Source organism: Papaver somniferum, chromosome 4 (genome assembly GCF_003573695.1).
Source record: "Papaver somniferum cultivar HN1 chromosome 4, ASM357369v1, whole genome shotgun sequence".
NCBI lineage: Eukaryota > Viridiplantae > Streptophyta > Magnoliopsida > Ranunculales > Papaveraceae > Papaver > Papaver somniferum.
The window spans coordinates 37,841,934-37,861,008 of record NC_039361.1 but is presented as its reverse complement, the minus strand read 5'-3'; the positions used below and the strand labels follow the sequence as shown (position 1 = coordinate 37,861,008).

Sequence of the window (19,075 nt, the reverse complement as noted above, 5' to 3'; positions counted from 1 at the left end):
GATATAGTGTGTGGTTTTATACCACTACACTCAGTATGAAAACCACGATTGGTATTTACAATTGCCTCTGATTTTAGAAAAAGTGATAACATTTCTTTTTTTTAATAATGGAAAAAGTGTTATAATAATGCCTTCGGCCCTAAGTTTTGCATAACTTATACAGACGCATGAATTTCCACGATTGCTAAAGGTATGTACCAGTATTAACGGGATGATATCAATTTATATGAGACAAGATAATTATATACGATCCTAGCCGTTGGATTTCGCAAATAATACTGGGATAATATGGTTTAATGGCTAGGATCACTTAAATTATATTTTCAGATACCAGCCCCGCTAATGTTGGTACTATTTTAGTGATCATGCTAACTTTGTCGTCTTCCGATAACAAAGAAAAAAAAAGAAGATAACCGTTTGATGGCTGTAAATACCATTATTATTTTTTTAACTTTTTTTTAAGGAGTAATTATTTTCAAGTATCAATAATTTTTGGGACGAAGCTGTAAATGATCCTAAATTCTCTCTCTTCTCTCTCTTCTCTGTAATTTTCGCCATTAACTGAAACAAAAACTTGAACCAAATTTTCATCACTAATCTAAACAAATTTCTCCCTATATTCTGATTAATCTTACACCATTTTGTTAATCTAAAAGTTCCTTGGAGTTCTTCGTATTTCAACGAAGATTTCCTACTTTTAATTTTCAGAAAAGTATCAATTTCATAGCCTTTGGCATCTTTTATATCTTCACTGTATTCTATACAAATATGTCTCAACCTTCACAATCTAACCTAAAACAAATTAATCCAAACATGGAAATGATTCGTCAATTTGCAAATCTTCTTAATCAAGAAACACCGAACAAGAAGATTTGTATTGACAATCCTTTACCAAATTCATCAAAGGATTATCAAAACTGCTTGGTTCTTATGATAATCTCTCCTAGAACATTCCTAATCTCCAATGTCAGGGAACTGTTACATAAACTCTGGAAATCCTTCAATCAAAAATTCTTCGTGTCTGAATTCACATCAGATACATTCTTAATTAAATTTGAGTCACATTCTGACTCGGAATTTATCATGGAATCATCACCGTGGGTTCCCAGAGATGATTTATTGGCATTGGAAAGGTGTGTAGCAAAAAAACTACCACATGAATACCGATTTGATAAAGTTGAATTTTAGGCTCAATTACATGGTCTACCAGTAAACTATCTGAACAGAAAATTCATCCAGAGTTTAGTTTCTTATGTTGGGAGCCACAGAATAATATATGTTCAAGAAGCAAGAAATTGGGGTAAATTTGCTAGAGTACGTATCCCAGTCGATGTTAAACAGCCACTTAGAGACTCTATCACTTTTCCTCTTCCCAATGGACATGAAATCGTGGATGGAATCAGATACGAAAGATTACCAAGATTTTGTTTATTCTGCGGTCTTCTGGGTCATCTTATGAGGCTATGTACGAAAGTTCATCAATTGAAAGATAAAGTCCATCATGATTTTCCTCCAGAACTTCATCAACAAGCATATGATCTTATTCTTCCAAAATATCAGCGTTCTATCAATGCCTCTTTGAAGAACTTCAATACCGATTTGGATGAATTCAATGACTCATATTTTCAGGAAGAAATCATCATGGACTTGGTGCAAAATCAAAGCAAAATCTCAACTAATATTTCAGGGATGATGAATCATCAAGCCAACTCATCAGTGACTAGGAATTTGTCATCCACGTCATCCCCTGATCCGTACATCGATCGAGAAGATAATTTACACGGGCAGTTACGTGTCTCTGGAGTTTTTTCTGATAAGAATACCCTGACGGTTAACAACCATATCAATATTCAACCTACCACAAACAATCAGGGAAAAGATTTCTTTTCATCAATAACTGCTCAGAACATGGAAATAACTTCTTCGGTAACTACTCACACTGCATCTCTGCAACAGAAGAAAAATGCTTTGGCAAAAGGAAAAAATTTAGAGTCTAACCAAGAACATTGTTCAACAAACTTTCATTACAATAGTTTCAAGTCTCTTCAAGTCTCTGAATCGTTCAAGTTTGTCACTAAAAAACAGAAATCTACTACAACTGAAGTCTCAAATAAGCCCATAAATGAGAACCTTCATCAATTTCTATCCGGGTCAAACACCAGATCACAGAATAGTAACGATGGACGGATTTTATGGAATTCCGGAAAATCAACCAAGAATACCAGGAGGCGTGAATGGAAATCGATGGCTAGGAGTCCTAGCAATGCCGTTGTTCCGAGGTCAATCACCAACAACGATTCGAGAGGTGCTAAACGAATGTTGGATGGAGCACGACTACATATTGGAGATGCACAATCATAGATGGCTTCAGGAATCAACGAGAATTCAGATGATCAATCGGAGATGGCGGCTAGCCCTGATAGGCCGCGCGGTCCATGTTAGTCTTTTCCTGGAATTGTTGGGGGTTAGGGAATGAATCAACAATTCAAACTTTAAAATCATTTCTAAGAAGTTCGAAACCAAAAATTGTCTTCTTATCAGAGACAAAGTTATCTGAATCTTCTTCAATTTCTCTTATTCAAAACTTTGGTTATTCTAATCACCGTGTAGTGCCAGTTGTAGGTCATAGTGGTGGTTTGTGGTTAATGTGGCAAGATGACATTGATGCAGAAGTTATTTCGAGTTCTAAAAACTTAATTCATCTTAAGATAAATCAGTCGGGTCCTTTTGCTGCTTGGAATCTATTATGTATTTATGGGCCACCTAAGAGAACAGATAAAGCTCAATTCTGGAGAAGTCTATCTGTATATTCACAACATGTTCTCGGTCCTAAATGTTTCATTGGTGATTTCAATGCAATCTCTTCAGTTAGAGAAAAATATGGGGGTGATCAGTCTCTAAATGCTGCTATTTCTCAGTTTAACAAATTCATCCATGAGAATCATCTATTGGATTTAGGGTTTTCTGGTCCAGCTTACACATGGTGTAATGGTAGGCAGTATCAAAGTCTAATAAGGGAAAGATTGGACAGGGTTATTGCAACTCCAGATTGGTGCCTCATGTTTGAACATTCAGGTGTTTTGCATTTGTCGAGAATCTCTAGTGATCATTCTCTCATTCTTCTTAACACCTGTAGAACTGTTGCTAGAAGACCTCCTTCTTACAGATTTGAAGCGTACTGGGTTACACATCCAGATTTTCTCAAAATGGTACTGGAAAGTTGGAACTTAAATCTTTATGATGATCTTATATCTAAACTTGCATCTCTGGGTAATTTTCTCAAAAGCTGGAGCAGAGACAAAATTGGTTGTATAAAGAATATAATTAGAAATCTAAAGAAGAAATTACTGAAACTTCAATCTCTATCTCCAACTGCTGTTATTATTCGACAAGAGAAGATATTTCAGCTCAATTGAATGATTACATTATCGTGGATGCTACTTACTGGGAACAAAGAATGAAGCAAATCTGGATGAAGACTGCTGATAAAAACACAAAACAATTCCACCTTTCTATGCAACAAAGAAGAAAGAAAAATCAAATCTCTTATATTCAATCCAATAATCAACAGCGGGTCACTAACCCAAATGAGATTGCTGAAGAATTGGTTCTCTTCTTCAAAGAACTGTTTCAAGAAGATATAAATATCCAAGATCCTACGAATATGCAAGAATCTTCTTATTCTTTAAGTTCAACACAAAGTTCTTCTCTATCAGTCATACCTTCAGATGATGAAGTTTGGAAAGTGGTGAAGAATATGAATTCTATGGGTTCACCAGGTCCGGATGGATATCCAGTTTTATTTTAAAAGAAGTGTTGGACAATTGTGGGAACAAAAACTACTCAATTCATTCAACAGATTTTTAACTTAGGAGAAATTCCAAGTAAGCTTAATCATACTCATATAAGCTTAATCCCAAAGGTAAAAAATCCAGTTACAGCTATAGATTTTAGACCAATTGCGTTATGTAATGTCTTGTATAAATTTGTGGCTAAAATCTTGGCTTTAAGATTCGGTCTTTTCTTAAGTTCATTTATCTCCTGGGCACAAAATGCTTTTGTTAAAGGAAGACAAATAACCGATAATGTTGTTATTGCTAAGGAATTATTTCATTCTATGCATAAATCAAACTCTAAAGAAGGTTATTTTTCACTGAAATTGGATATGTCGAAGGCTTATGATCGAGTATCTTGGTCTTTTTTGAGATTCATGCTTCATCAAATGGGAATTCATGATTCTTCTCACAAGTTAATCATGAACTGTGTTACTTCTGCTTCGTTCTCTATTCTCTTAAATGCTGCTCCTCATGGAAGTTTCAACAGTGGAAGGGGTCTTCGTCAGGGATGTCCTCTATCACCTTCTTTGTTCATTATTTGCTCTCAAGGGTTATCTCTTCTAATGGAAAAGTTTGAAATATTAAGTCTTTATAATGGTTACAGGATTAATAATGGTCCTTCAATTAGTCATTTAATGTTCGCCGATGATTTGTTCTTCTTTGGAAACAATTCAGAATCAAATGTGGATCAACTGAAACATATTTTGGATCTTTATTCATCTTTTTCTGGACAAATAATCAACTTTATGAAGTCTTCAATCCACTTTAATAAGGGTTGCTCTACACATAATAAATGGAGGTCAATTCAGAAGTTAGGTGTTACAGAAATGACTAAAGAGGAGAAGTATTTAGGTACTTATCCTTTGAAATCATATTGCAGTATTGAGACTTTTGATCCATTGAATTCAAAGTATAACTCTAAGTTGGCTGGCTGGAGAAACTTCTTTGTAAACCCTGCTGGAAGAACTGAACTGTTAAAAAGTGTGTTATCAACAATACCTAATTACACAATGGGTACGTGCATTATTTCTAAAGGAGTGACAAATGAATTATCACGCTCTCAAAGAGCATTCTGGTGGGGACATGATACAAGTACAAGGAAAGCACATTTCTTCAAGTGGGAGAAGGCTATGTGAACAAAAGAGGATGGAGGTTTAGGGATTAGAGATATGGAACTGGTGAATCTGTCATTAGTAGATAAACTGGTTTGGAGATTTCTTACAAATTCAAATGCTACTTGGGCGCAATTATATTCTGCTAAATATTTACACCGTTCCTCTTTCTTGGATTATCAATCAAAAAATGGAGATTCTAGCACATGGAAGGATATGATCACTGTCAGAGAGTTTTTTATAAATAACTGCTGCTGGTTCATAGGTTCGGGTCATAACATTCACATATGGAATGATCCCTGGATACCTGGTATTCCAGGATTTAGACCTACAAGACTCCAGCAATCGGATATTCAAGTCACGATAGTTTCAGATCTTATTTCTCATGAAGATAAATCCTGGAACTTGGAGCTGTTGCTTCAGATTTTTCCATAAGACCAAATCAATGCTATTTTGGACATCTATATTCCGTCAGAAGAAGAAGAAGTAGAAGATAAATTAATCTTGTTGAAAACTCCATCAGGTAATTTTATTTCAAAGTCAGTTTACAAATTACTGGCTGAAAATAGAGCTACTACTTCTACTGAATCGGAATTCCCATGGAAATTACTTTGGAAGAGGATTAAGATTCAACCAAATATCCATATTTTCTTGTGGAAAATGTTGCATAATGGTTTGGATGTGTATCATAATTTGGGAAAATTCAACAATCAGATTCAAAGTGTTTGTCCTTTTTGTAATCTGGATGAAGAAACTATTGATCATCTTTTCTTCAACTGCCATTTCTCCCTGGCAGTTTTTCAGGAAAGTCCGATAGTAATTGAAGTTTTGAATGGGCTGCAAATAAGACAAATAGTTCAACACTAGGTTCTTCATCCTGACCAAGGTGTTATGTTAAATCTAGCGGCTTGTATTCTATGGAACATTTGGAAATCGAGGAATGATTTGATTTTTAATAACATTCATGTCTCAACTTCTCAATGCATCCAAAGAGCTCTTCAAGACTTTAAGTTATTTGATCTTCACCAGGCGTATAATTACTGCTCCAATATTCAGATCAATCATTCCAATGCAGTTTTACGGGAATTTCCTCCTGCTTCGGTTATTAAAATAAATGTTGATGCTGCCTTTAACAATGGAAACGCTTCAGCAGCTGCAGTGGCTATCGATTCCTTCGGAAATCACCCGGGAAGTGGTTCTTATTGCTTCAATTGCATCTCGTCTACGGTTGCAGAGGCAAAGGCTTATGGACTGGGTATACAACTGGCTGGAAGACTTCAGGTCACCAAAATCATAGTAGAAGGAGATGCTACAGAAATTCCTAAAGCTATTCAAGGTAGTGTGAATGGAATACCTTGGAATATAAGATCAACAATTCTCAACATCAGAGATCGCGTTAAGAACTTCAGTGAAGTTAGTTTCACGGCAGTTTCTAGAGACGCTAATTCTATTGCGCATGATTTAGCTCAATGTGCAATTTCAAATAATGTAAACAGATGATGGGTCCATCATTAAACCACCTAATTGTATTATGCAACACCTCATCTTGCACGAGGATTAATATCAATGAAAATCTGTTTCCTTCAAAAAAAAAAAAAAAAAAAAAAATTTTGGGGCGTTCTGGCTGTAAATACCGTGAGTTGGTTCGCTGTAGACAATTGATTGGGACAGGACGCCTCGTTGTGTTTGGGTCTACCAAGACGATATAAAAGGGAGGCGGTTTACAATATCATCGAGACATTGACGTCATATACTCAAAGTCTCATACCGTGTCCTCTATTTTTCCCCATAAATTGCCGCGTCGTATCTTTTTTTCTGTTCAAAGTCCCCAGAGATTTTATAAAACTCTATTCTATTTAATTGGTTAGGTTTGTCCTGATCTTGATCCAAAAAGAAGTAAAAGAAATCAGAAAGATCTTTTTTCTCCACAGTGAAAGGAAAAAATGGTGAATATGTTTTTCTTCATGTGTGGATGTATAGATCAAGCAAGTATTGGAATTATAGAACGATTCGGTCGTTTCTCAAAACTAGCAAACCCTGGTTTTCATTTCTTCAATCCTTTAGCTGGTGAATGTCTTGCTGGTGTTCTTTCTACTCGGATCAATTCTCTTGATGTCAAAATTGAAACAAAAACTAAGGTATTATCATCCCTTTCTCTTCTTGTCTTCTCTTTCTCTGTCAATTTATTGTTGATTGTGTTTAAAAAAAATGAAGCATACCCTCAATTTACCCATGTAATTTCAGAATTCGACCGATTTATGACATAATTGGGTTATTTTATTGATGATTTGAGCTGTTTGTAAACCTAAAATTGAGTAAATCACAACTTTATATTGGGCTAGTTGTTGGAAAAGGGTGAATACTAACTGTTTGCTCTTTGTTTTACAGGATAATGTCTTTGTGCAACTACTGTGTTCAATTCAATACCGAGTAATCAAGCATAACGCTGATGATGCTTTTTACGAGTTGCAAAACCCACAAGAACAGATTCAGGCTTACGTATTTGATGGTATGCTTCTTTTTCTTGGTTAGATTTGACAAGTCATGCAATATGTGACTTGATTTTCTTTTCATGAATGCTAATGTTTGTGCTTTACTTATTTCATTGTTTATATTTCAGTTGTTAGAGCTCATGTTCCAAGAATGACATTGGATGAGCTCTTTGAACAAAAGTCTGATGTTGCTCAAGCTGTGCTGGAGGAGCTTGAAAAGGTTAGTCTAATTTAGTTAGTAAATTTTATTCAAAGTTGTTGGAATTCGAAATGTATTCGTTAAATGCTGGATGCTTTACTCCCTATGGTGCTGTCCACTAATTACATCTCCACCATATGGATACAGCATAGAGCACATACTGATGGTTGACATCTTAGAGTGTTGTTTATTTTGTATGTGTATAGACTTGAGATGTCGCCATGTATAGATTCTTTCTTTAATCTAAGTACCCGATTTTTCACACAAATCAGTCTCTCTTTGTTCAATGCTAGTATCTATTTTGGATCATGGAGAATACAACTATTAAGAGATGCTAAACTTTGTTGGTGTCCTGATTAGGTCATGGGAGCATATGGATACAGCATAGAGCACATACTGATGGTTGACATCATACCTGATCCCTCGGTGCGCAAAGCAATGAATGAGATAAATGCAGGTAAGAATCTTTCTGCTAACTGGTTGAATTTTTGTTATGGTTCTGGGTAGGAGTAATTTCTTTTGTAGTTTTTCTTGTTTAGAAATTATAAGTTTTCTTGTTCTCTAGTCATCACGTTATTACATGTGTTGCTCTAGTTTTACCCATAATGTTGAAATTGTATACCAAAAAAGTGAAATTTTCTTGAAAGAAGCATTCGGAATTTTAATGTTCACTGCCAGTTGCCTATGAAACTTCTGGTCAGCCTGATGGAAGCTACAACATTCATAGATTTGAATTTTATTCTTGAAAGTCGCTGAGATTTTCTCTTTATGCTATCCCATTTCATGCTTTAGTTATGAGTTTCGTAGTCGCCTTTTTGCTTTGCACGATGACATACCTATCATGCAGAATGCAGGACTAAATGGTAAAAAGTGTAGGCAGTCGATTGATATCTTCGCATTTGAATTTTCGAGCTGCATTTCGTATTATCAATGAAACTTGTTTTGAGATGATAATAACAGTATATTAGTTGGCTCAGCTCTGGAACGTTCGGGATAGTTATAGAAGGCCTTTCTCCTTTTTTCCATTGTAACCCCTTGTTACTCTAGCTGTTAATAATGTTACCTCGTAATTTTGACATTAAACTTTAGTATGTCGTTAAGTTCATCATTAATGGTGAACATGGGATAGCCAAGAGGATGTTGAGATAGTTGTTAAATAGAACGAAAATATGATGGCTTGCTTTTAAACTGTACACGGGGGTCAGTAAAAAAGATTTATGCTGAAATAGATACTGTGAAAGGGGTAGTCGATCTGGATTCAATGCATATTTTGTGAAAGAATATAGGAAGCAGAATTCTATTTTGCTGAATGCAAATTTTGAAACGGCTATTGTGAATAATAAGCGTATGGTTACTGGTAATAATTCTCATTGTTTGTCCCATCTCTGGAAAGGTTTGTTTTAGCGCATTGTTATTCTTTCTTAGCAAAAACTTCATTTTTATAATTTTACTTTTCTGTCATGTTGCAGCTCAAAGGCTCCAACTTGCTAGCGTATACAAAGGTGAAGCAGATAAAATTCTACAAGTAAAGAGAGCTGAGGCTGAAGCAGAGGCAAAGTACCTCGGTGGGGTTGGTGTTGCACGACAGAGGCAGGCAATTACTGATGGTCTTAGGGAGAATATACTGAACTTTTCTCACAAGGTGTCGGGTACGTCAGCCAAAGAGGTTATGGATCTTATCATGATCACTCAGTATTTTGACACAATCAAAGATCTTGGAAATTCATCAAAGAACACGACTGTGTTCTTACCTCATGGCCCGGGACACGTAAGAGATATCAGTAACCAGATACGTAACGGCATGATGGAAGCCTCTGCTGCTCAGGCCAATGACGATACCGAATAAGCTCGTTGTGTGGTTTTATAGACATTGAAAGTTTCTCACTTTCCTATTTACTTCCACGGGTACTAAAGTGTCCCAAGGTCTTTGTTAGTATTCTGCTTTTCTTTTAGTTTCACCATGTAAGTACGTACTAAACCATATCCAGAGGACCAGAGCCTAGACAGCGTGTAGTTTTTGGCGTGTTATGACAATATTATCGTAGAAACAACCATCAGAACCATGTCACAGTTCTGTTAATAAAGTTGATATCTATCTATAGCAATTCTGTGAACCGAGTGTGTTATAAGGTATATCACCTGATAACAAGTAGTAATAACGTAGTGATTTGGACCAAAGAAAGCTGAAAACCAGTAGATTGATAATTTTAATATTTACACCTGCTGCATTACATTATTAAAAATTATAGTAATCTTCAGGTTTTAGTCCTCCGCCAGTTGGTGTTCAACTTTAAACCGGCACATAGGGCAGGAGTTGCTCTGCTCCAACCAAGAAATTATGCAGTCTGCATGAAATATGTGCCCACAAGGCATCCGAGAGATCTCTTCTTTCACTCTAGATATCTCCAAGCAAATAGCACAGGCAATATTCGCGGTACTTGGCAAACAAGACTCTTTTTAGTCCTTGAATAAACGAACTCGATGCACAGATTTTCTTTATATTTCTCTGACTGTCTTCCCATGAGACTGCTAATGCCATTTCGAAAGCATCATCATCTTCCATAACTTGGGCATCAGAAATACGCATGAAATCTGCTTCTTCTTCATAGTTATCTTCCATAACTTGGTCATCGGAAATACACTCGAAATCTTCTTCTTCTTCATAGTTATCATCAATTTGACTTTCGAGGGCTTCTTCGTAATTATCATCATCAACTGGTTGATCCATCATCCAATAGACAACATGGACAGTAATCTGATCCGAGTCTTCTTCATCAAATGTAGGATTGGTAACAATCTCGGAGACCTCCTCTAACACAAAAGTTGTCACGTACTCGACCACAATAGAATGGACTCCCTTTGTACACAGCATGTCAGTAACACTAGTTTTTACAAAAGAAGGTAAATCTAGCATCAAGTCTAGAGGAATATCAGTAACCAAGGTCTCTTTTCCAGTACTCGGTACATCAAAACTATAACCATCACTAATAACTCCGAAATTACGCTCTAACTCAACTTTGACAGACCTTGGGCAGGTTTTTCCGTTACTAAATTCGAGACAACAGTAGATTAAAGGATTCCTACTGATTTCCTTGTATTCTTTCTCCATAGACATAGTTATCATCAAACGCTAACACAAGAAGCAGAGGACGAAATTCAGAAGTTTGGACTTGGGAGAGAGGAAGCAAAGAGATGGACAGTAAATATATGAGGAAAAAGCCTGGGTACCTTATATTTATAGACATGGAAATTCAGTTCCCACTGACAATCAATAGTCTCATATTTAGAAGGTACACTTCCATGACCATCTGAATTACAAAATATGGAAATCAAACCGTGCCTAAACATAATACACTTCATTTCTATTTCTGCCACTGAACAAATATGTTCCCAGTATGAATCTTTAGGAAGATAATAACGGGACAATCTCTGAAGGATTTTCTTGGATTCTACCTTTTACCAGATCTTGTACAACGTCAGACTTCAACTTTGCCTTAACCTCGGCACTAATTGTAATTTCTGCTTTCCGCTTCTTGATTCCGCCAACTAGTCTCTTGACATACGCGATATAACCTTCGACGTCGAATTTCCGTTTGCATCCTGCATAGTTCATGTACCTTATCTTGCCAAACACCGGCCGTTCCCTCCAACCCTGAACATGTCAATCACAGAGCTCTTGTTAACTAAAACTAGTACTCGTCTAAGTTTCTTTAGCTATATTGAACATAAATAAGTAAAAACAAGGTAAACTGAAACAGAAGAACCGTGAAGATGAAGAACGCAAACCTGATCATGAACACCACATATCGACCACATACAACCTACATATCCATTTGGGTCCCTACCATCTATTTCGTACTGCAAAATTGCCGGTTAATACGTCAACAAGTTGAACTGTTTTATATTCGTATATTGATATTTAACAGTAAAGAGCAAAGAGAAGGAAGAGGAGAGGGAGAGAGCAACTACCTTGTCATTTAAGTATAAAGCTGTAGAAAGTGCTTCTTCTGGTCCATTTGTCCATTCTAAAATCTTTTTAGCCCAATACATTCTGCAAACCGACCATCATGATCACACCCATTAGTCTGATAAACAAAGGAGACAATTTGAAAGAACTAAAACCATCGGGCAGTTACTAACCTCATGAATCCGTGCATTTTTCCATGATGAACCATCTCTAGTTGTGATGCATTCCACAGCTGAAAGTGCAGGAGTTCACACAATTCAACAATACATTAAAGAAATCATAACAAGTTTTATGGGTACAAAAGGATCCTGAGACACCAAACCTTCTTAGAATAGAATGGAGTCTACATATACATTTTAAAATGAAACATTTATCTTACAGGATCAGCAGTTTTTGCTTTCTCCAGTTGCTCCCTCCTGAAATTGAAAGAAAAAAAGCATAACAACAACCATTCAACAATATCGTACATGATTCTACCAGTTGTTCAAATTCAGAATTAACTTAGTGAAGGGATTCTTCTTACGTATAAACATGTTCTCGCTTATCATTTGCATGGTCCATCAAAGTTTTCCGAGCCCATTCCCACGCGCCCTGTATAGAGTCATACTGAGGCTGATAGTAGCAAAAATTGTCTGCGAGTTCTCTTCGTACGATCAACTCCTCCATGAACGAGTCGACTGACTTCATAATATGGGCACATGGACAGAATGTAAGGTTCAAATTCAAAACCAACCAACTCAATTAGGGAACGGATTAAAATGAAGACAACCTCGATTTCAATCTATGAGTCTATGATGCATAGATGAACAGCAGAAACCAAGATGGAACACAACCATATCGTTAACACAAAGTTCATACTGCAAACCTGAGGATTGACGCTGCGAACATTCCGAGCCTCCAACGCACACCGTTGCGCTGAAATCTGACCAAAATGCAAATAAGGAGAAAGGCCTGAAAGTCCTCTTGGCTTCAATGGGTTATTGCGATCAGTATTATAGTTCTTCAACCTGGTGGTTGAAAGGAATCCATTTTTAGCACCATGAAGAGCTTCCATTGCAGCAACTTCTCCAGGTTCACACCACTCAATTTCAGGTACTTCTGCTCCTTTTCTGGTATAAGTAACTCAGATTAACAACCTTCATATTGATATGTATTAAAATATACCAAGTTCCAAGAAGTAAGGTCAGACACCATAAAATCCTGGTTCTAAAATGTTTCCACTGGTCTAATTTTTTTTTTGTTCCCAACCTTGCTATTTGACATCCAAAGCACACCGCTACTAGAAGCACAAGCCTAACAGTTGTTGAGATCCAAAACATGTTGAATGCTGGCATGAGGCTATGTAAGGCCAATAGACCCTACTATCCGCTGATAGGATTGCTGGTATGTCCTATTGTGATGCTATTTCCAGACCAAAATAGCTTCTTTTGAAATGTGTAAAGGTCCAAACTGGGTGTTAATGCAGCAACATATTGCTATATATCTAGAGACATGGACTTACATATACTGTAATTAAATGAAATAAAATATAATTAGAGAAGAACCGAACCTCAAAACATCGTCGATGAGTTTCTCCCAATCTATCAAAGGACTAATACCAACCCATTTCTTGTTAGGAGTTTGAAGTTGAGGAAAATCAATGAGATACTCAGGAAGCAACTTGTGAATTTTACTCCTTATAGTTCTTGCACCGTACTCTAATTTACCTGATGCAACCCACAGTGGAACTACATTATGTGCATCGATTTCATGCACTGTAACTGAATCACCAACTCGTTCACACATTTCTTCTTTCCATTTCCTAACTTCCCTCAATGGCGAAAAATCTGTTACCAAAAGTGAAGCTCCACTTTCTCTCATAAAATTCGGAATTGTTTCTACTGCTTCTCCCTAATCAGACAAAAGGAAAACAACAAACTCATTAAACTTTCTTGCACTACTTATTTGTACAACCCAGGTTAAACTGTCCGAGTCAAACTGAGTTAACTCGCTCTTAAAACGATTCATGCGGACAAATGCAAATGTAAACAGTGAATTATTACCTGAAACAAGAAGAATGGGATTTGAAAGGACTCTACTAATGTTTGCTGAAGTTGGCGAAGACCCTTTAACATAAACCCTAATTGACGATTCTTCGCACCTTTGAATGCATCAAAAAGATTAAATGCAACAACAACAGGTACATTTCCTTTGTTAGCTTGATCAACGGCATGGATTAATGCCCAATTATATTTAACCCTTTGATCTCTAAACATCCAGTAAACAACTGGTCCACATTTTTGTTCAGACAATAATTTGGGTAGTAATCCTTCTTTGAGAACCCGGATTCTTCCCGGTTGAATCGCCATTGTCGAGGATGATGATGTCATGGTGGAGAGCAAAATGAGAAAGACGTTGAGGACAAGATTGTGATGGGTGTATGATTACAAAAGGTTTCACTTACGCAGTGGGTGTTTTCCACCAGTTTAATTGGATATTACAGAATTTGGGAGGGAAGATGAAGAAGAATGGGAAATTGGGAACTGTAATTTTATTAGTGGTGCGAAATGTTACACGATACAAGCTATGCGCCTACTTAAGGAGACGTGTCCATAGTGCAACCGTTCGTATATTGGGCTGTATAATAGCCATGGGTCCCCAGGGCAGGCCAAGGCACCAAGCCCCTCTGAAATTTGGAGAGGGAAACTTTCAACTTAGATTCTACACTTGCAGCAAATGAGCTCGACCCTGGCCGTCTATGTTGACATTTTCTTCATCTTCAGAGTTTCGTCGGATATCATGGCATCGCCGCCTGGCGGTGTCCCCCGTTATTTCATTGTTGCGTCTAGCCTTCCTCCATCTTTTCACATGATGTTAGAGGGATCTGTTCATGAGGTTGATTTGAGTAATTCTATAAAAACGAATTTGTGAAGGAGTTTTATTCTTTTCTGGGTGCAAAGGAGATTCAATCTGGTGGTCATTCGAGTCGACCTAATTCTACAGCTATTACAAATTATTGGGCTAAGACGGCTTCCAAAGCTAAGAGCAGTCAGAGAAATAAGGAAGAAATTGTTTATTGTGCTCCTTAGATTGTTAATGGTAAAAAAGCTTTTATTGCTTCACTTTCTAATTTTTAGGGGATACTAAGAAATTTGGAAAACTGGTGGTGGGTGGTTTGTTGCTTGTCGTTTACCTCTTCATTTTGTGAAGAATACTTTGTCATGTATTTTGAGATTGAAACGGGGAGTTTGTATGACTTTGCATAGTGATCTATTTTTGTATTCTCTCTCTCCCATCCAAGATGATTTATTTCAAGTTTGCACAATTCTTAACACAAGGAGGAGGGCGAGATATTGTTAGTTATTTTTTCCAAATATATTTTTATGGATAACAAAATAGTAAAAGTTTAGAAATGAAATATCTCTCAACCCATGCCATGAATATTTGTAACTTTTTATACTGTTGGAAAGCATTTTAAAACATCTGCAGAACAAATATAAACATGACTATCAAATCATACATATTTCTTATACTAAGATTGTAGTTACCTAAAATTGGTGAGAGGTTAAAAGTGGGTTTTAGGGTTTTGAAAGTGAGTTACGGGAGGTTGAGCACGAACTGTCTTCTCGTAAACCACGCATAGTGGCCATTCAAAGGCTGCTTCAGTCACAGGGAAGAGGATTAGGGCTGGTCTTAGGGAGTGAAGCATATGAAGAGAGAGATCATAGAATTCTAGGGTTTGAAGAAGAATTGCTATGAGAGTTTATGACAAAGTTATGTATTAACATGGAGAAATAAATGACCTATTTATAGCTGAATTCTCTAATCCCAGGTCGGTGAAGATAAGGATTGCTTGTCGTGCATTTCTCCTGTTTCTTCAGGAATAGATATAGATAAACTAGGTTGAGTTTATCTCATTATTCCACTGCCTTTACTCTCTTCCGCGGTGAGAAATAAGTCGGTATTTCTCGCACGTTCCATAGACCGCAAACCCTAATTGACATCCCCCCCCATTTGTGTGAAGCTGAGTCAGCCTTTGTGATTATGTGTCGAGAGAGAGAAATATTCTCTTTACCCGAGTTGGCTAAGATAAAGAGATATTTTTTTATTTGTGAGACTAGGATGAATCACGTGAAAAGACATCGAATGTCTCAAAAATCGTGAGCGGGGTGTGAGAGGAGATGAGGTTGAGCTTCCTCTCTCCACGGCCAGTCACATATGTCATGTGGAGACTGTATTATTGCTTATGGGTCCCTTTGATGAGCATGCAGAGCTCAAGAGAGATTATTCACATTTTTGGATAGACATGTATAGTTCAGACTCAATTTACTAGTCGTGAGTGTGTTTGAAAGGATGAGAAATAGGCTTGATCCGTAGGTGAGGCGTGTGCCTAAATTTTATGCGTGTAAAACTCTTCAGACGAGATGGCTCAGTTCGGATGAGGCCACCTTAGGTTTGGCTGACGCGACTGAGGTCGTCGGAGGTTTGGCAGACGGGTTTATGGGGTCGAGATGAACAGTATATCTCGAAAGGATGTTCTAGGAGTCTGTCAAAAATGCCCAGAGGAAGAATAACCAGCATACATGGGGATGTACTATGAATTATTCTGAAGCCTCGGTAAGTCGAGTCAGAGCCTAGAGTAGACATGACCAGTGTATCTCGTGATGATGTACTAGGAATCAGTCCTTGATCTCAAATATGATGAGTCTTTATTACATGAGTATGGGTGATAAGTCCGTCGGGGACGTTTTTACGCATTTACAGAACCTACATGACCAGTAGTATCTCGTTGAGGATGTATACTAGGAATCATGGCATCACAATCAGCTGCGTCTCGCAAAGACATGCTGGAATTGTGGTTATTCTGGTTCATAAGTCTGCCGAGACGTTTTACTCTTTACAAAACCTATGTAACCAGCAATATCCCATCGAGGATGTGCCCTAGGAATCAAGGCATCACCGACCAGCAGTGTCTCGCAGGGACGTATACTAGAAATCGTGGATGTGGGTGCCTTGAGGACCAAGGGCTTAATCTCTCATGTGAGAGTTGAGTTTTGTATATGGTCTTGAAATGAAACTTCTACCCCTTATCCAAATTTCACCATCTACATTAAGTCCCCTACTCAGAGTAAAACCTTGTTTGTTTTATGACGAGTATATATATGATGACGAATCGTTCAGTTGCAAAATTACAATCCACTCGTTCTTTTAGACTTGCGTAGTCCCCCGAATTGATGTTTATCCATTGATTGTTATGACCCTGATCTTGGAATCGATTATGGATTTGGGAACCTCCTGGTATTTTGTGTTGGGAGGAGTTAATGGCATGATAATGGAGTCTTGATGAGACAAAATTCCCGTCTTGATCGAATGAATTGTTAATTAGGGCTTACTTGGATAAAACTCTAATTTTTTCTCTTTGTGCATCCTTGAGCTTCCGAGTTTGTCCAGGTGAGTATGTGAGGAGGGGGAGTTTTGAACAACTTCCTAGATGGTCGTGATGTTGATGAAGATCTATGAGAGAAGAGAGATACCGTTAAAGCACTGCTCGGTTGAACTCGCAAGCGTTTCTATCTCAAGCTTGTTTTCCAAAACTATAAGTCTTGATTTCCAGTCTACTTATAGATATGTCTCGGATTAGGATAGAATGTATAGTTGAGCTTTAGACTTCACGGCGTTCATCGATTGAAGACGAAGAACTACTAAGGGGACCTTGTGGAACTTCATCAACAAAAGGTATGTGGAGACTTGAACTCATCTATCACTCAGAAGTCTATTCTATTTTATCTCCTATTGAGATAAAGTCGTATAGCTATATAGACTTTATATTATACACATTTAATATTTCGAACTGAGTTTAACTCGCTTATATCTTTCTCAAAATATGTGTCGGAAAGATTTTTGTTTTAACCACGTTCATCATTATTCTTGACGAAAGTGAAAAGATGATCATGTGAAAATCACCTGGTAACAACTTACATGATTTGTGTGAGACAGTCATTTGATATAGGCTCGGAATTTTTCGTATTGACCATTCGATCACTTGAAAAATTCTTATAAGATAATAGTTTGTGTGAGACAGCTATTGTCGTCTTCTAAGAATGTTTCAATAATTGAAATGGGAGTTAAGAACTAAAACCCATGTCTGGATACATTACGGTTTGTGTACTTAGTGTACGAACTGTTTTGACGGAAATCAAGACCGAAAGTTTGCATACCCGTTCGCAAACTTATTCAACTGTTTAATTCAGGGTACTTAAGTTTGCATTCCCGTTCTCAAACTGATTTAACTGTTGAAGTCCAGAAACCAAGTTTGCGAGCCCGTTCACAAACGGTTTCAACTGAGTTTGGTCCGGAGCTAAAGTTTGCGTACCCGTTTTCAAACTGTCGGCTTGTGACCAATGTCCGGAACTTAAGTTTGCGTACCCGTTTGCAAACTTAAGTGGTTCAAGTTCTAAAATCGGTTAAGTATGATTTCATACTCATGAAAAATTACATTTATAAATTAAGGAATGCAATCTTCGCAAACCGTGGCTAAATTGTTCATGAACTTATTATTTTGAATCAATCCGATTTTGCTTCAATTGTGTCTTGTATACTTCTATGAGTAACACAATTAGATTAATTTGATTAGCAACTGATCTAGAAGAGTTAAGATGAACAAGGTTAAGAGAAAAGTGTTCATATGGCTAACTTCGATTAACTGTTATTGAGTCAACTAAATATACACGTTTAGGTACGGTTACCCATATCTAAATGAAGGTATATCTCATTTGTGTGTAACAAGATAAAGACCATCTAACGGTGGAAAGATATTAGCTTGAATCTTGAATCAAGTTTCATCTAACAATGAATATTGATTGCTTTGTTCCAAAGTTATCAAACCCTGATTTGAAGACTATATAAGGGAGAACTCTAGAGTCGATTCTCCTTTAACCTAGGTTTTTCCTAAAACCATTATAGGTTAACGACTTAAAGACTTTATTGGGATTCTGAAGCCAAACCCAACTATTTTCACTGTAGTTACGTGTTCTGATGTTACTTTGTTATATCGTATTGAGTATTATCTTCCCTAAGATTTTCTCGAGATTTATCTCTGATAGATAAGATATAAAAAGTGTCACAAGTCTCTTCATATCATTCTTTGTGATTCCATAATAACTTGTTCTACTACCATATAGTGAAGTTATTGTGAGGTGATTGGTATTTCTAGGTTGTTCTTCGGGAATATAAGACCGGATTATCAATTGGTTCCTGTTCACCTTGATTTATCACAAGACGGAACAAACTTCGTAGGTATTTCTGTGGGAGACAGATTTATCTATTAAAATAGACTTTTATGTGGGTGACAGATTTGTTTATCAAGTATTCGACTTTGGGTCATAGCAACTCTTAGTTGTGGGTGAGATCGGTTAAGGGAATCAAGCACGTAGAGTCCTGCTGGGATTCAGAGGCGTAAGGAACGCGACTGTACCTTAATCGGTGTGAGA

General features: G+C 37.1%; 4 protein-coding genes across 4 annotated transcripts; 3 read left to right on the top strand and 1 right to left on the bottom strand.

The window, feature by feature from the left end:
* Positions 1-2,361: 2,361 nt before the first annotated feature.
* Positions 2,362-3,416, top strand: LOC113272364. Its single transcript, XM_026522210.1, has 2 exons — positions 2,362-2,437; positions 2,611-3,416. Exons 1-2 carry the CDS (start codon positions 2,362-2,364, stop codon positions 3,414-3,416), a joined length of 882 nt encoding a protein of 293 aa, XP_026377995.1.
* A 2,423-nt stretch (positions 3,417-5,839) lies between these two features.
* LOC113272363 lies at positions 5,840-6,448 on the top strand. The gene has a single exon (XM_026522209.1). The coding sequence runs from the start codon at positions 5,840-5,842 to the stop codon at positions 6,446-6,448; it is 609 nt and encodes a 202-aa protein (XP_026377994.1).
* A 262-nt stretch (positions 6,449-6,710) lies between these two features.
* On the top strand, positions 6,711-9,753 carry LOC113275167 (hypersensitive-induced response protein 4-like). The gene is made up of 5 exons (XM_026524606.1): positions 6,711-7,086; positions 7,337-7,457; positions 7,569-7,660; positions 8,000-8,096; positions 9,109-9,753. Exons 1-5 carry the CDS (start codon positions 6,892-6,894, stop codon positions 9,483-9,485), a joined length of 882 nt encoding a protein of 293 aa, XP_026380391.1. The 5' UTR covers positions 6,711-6,891; the 3' UTR covers positions 9,486-9,753.
* A 1,094-nt stretch (positions 9,754-10,847) lies between these two features.
* Positions 10,848-14,894, bottom strand: LOC113275166 (deoxyribodipyrimidine photo-lyase-like). Its single transcript, XM_026524605.1, has 9 exons — positions 13,649-14,894; positions 13,156-13,496; positions 12,472-12,715; positions 12,130-12,287; positions 11,986-12,022; positions 11,780-11,838; positions 11,609-11,690; positions 11,426-11,497; positions 10,848-11,291 (listed from the first exon to the last, which is right to left on the bottom strand). The coding sequence occupies exons 1-9, from the start codon at positions 13,973-13,975 to the stop codon at positions 11,043-11,045; spliced, it is 1,569 nt and encodes a 522-aa protein (XP_026380390.1). The 5' UTR covers positions 13,976-14,894; the 3' UTR covers positions 10,848-11,042.
* Between the last annotated feature and the right edge of the window lie 4,181 nt (positions 14,895-19,075).

Excerpts from the sequence above, each read along its gene's own strand:
- LOC113275166 (XM_026524605.1), bottom strand. The coding sequence starts at position 13,975 with ATGACATCATCATCCTCGACAATGGCGATTCAACCGGGAAGAATCCGG. Across the intron at positions 12,288-12,471 it reads TTCGCAGCGTCAATCCTCAG|TCAGTCGACTCGTTCATGGA; the intron begins GTTTGCAGTATG and ends CATATTATGAAG. Across the intron at positions 11,839-11,985 it reads AAGCAAAAACTGCTGATCCT|CTGTGGAATGCATCACAACT; the intron begins GTAAGATAAATG and ends CTGCACTTTCAG.
- LOC113272364 (XM_026522210.1), top strand. The coding sequence starts at position 2,362 with ATGGCTTCAGGAATCAACGAGAATTCAGATGATCAATCGGAGATGGCG. Across the intron at positions 2,438-2,610 it reads TGATAGGCCGCGCGGTCCAT|TGCCAGTTGTAGGTCATAGT; the intron begins GTTAGTCTTTTC and ends ATCACCGTGTAG.
- LOC113275167 (XM_026524606.1), top strand. The coding sequence starts at position 6,892 with ATGGTGAATATGTTTTTCTTCATGTGTGGATGTATAGATCAAGCAAGT. Across the intron at positions 7,458-7,568 it reads TCAGGCTTACGTATTTGATG|TTGTTAGAGCTCATGTTCCA; the intron begins GTATGCTTCTTT and ends TTTATATTTCAG. Across the intron at positions 7,661-7,999 it reads TGCTGGAGGAGCTTGAAAAG|GTCATGGGAGCATATGGATA; the intron begins GTTAGTCTAATT and ends TGTCCTGATTAG.
- LOC113272363 (XM_026522209.1), top strand. The coding sequence starts at position 5,840 with ATGTTAAATCTAGCGGCTTGTATTCTATGGAACATTTGGAAATCGAGG.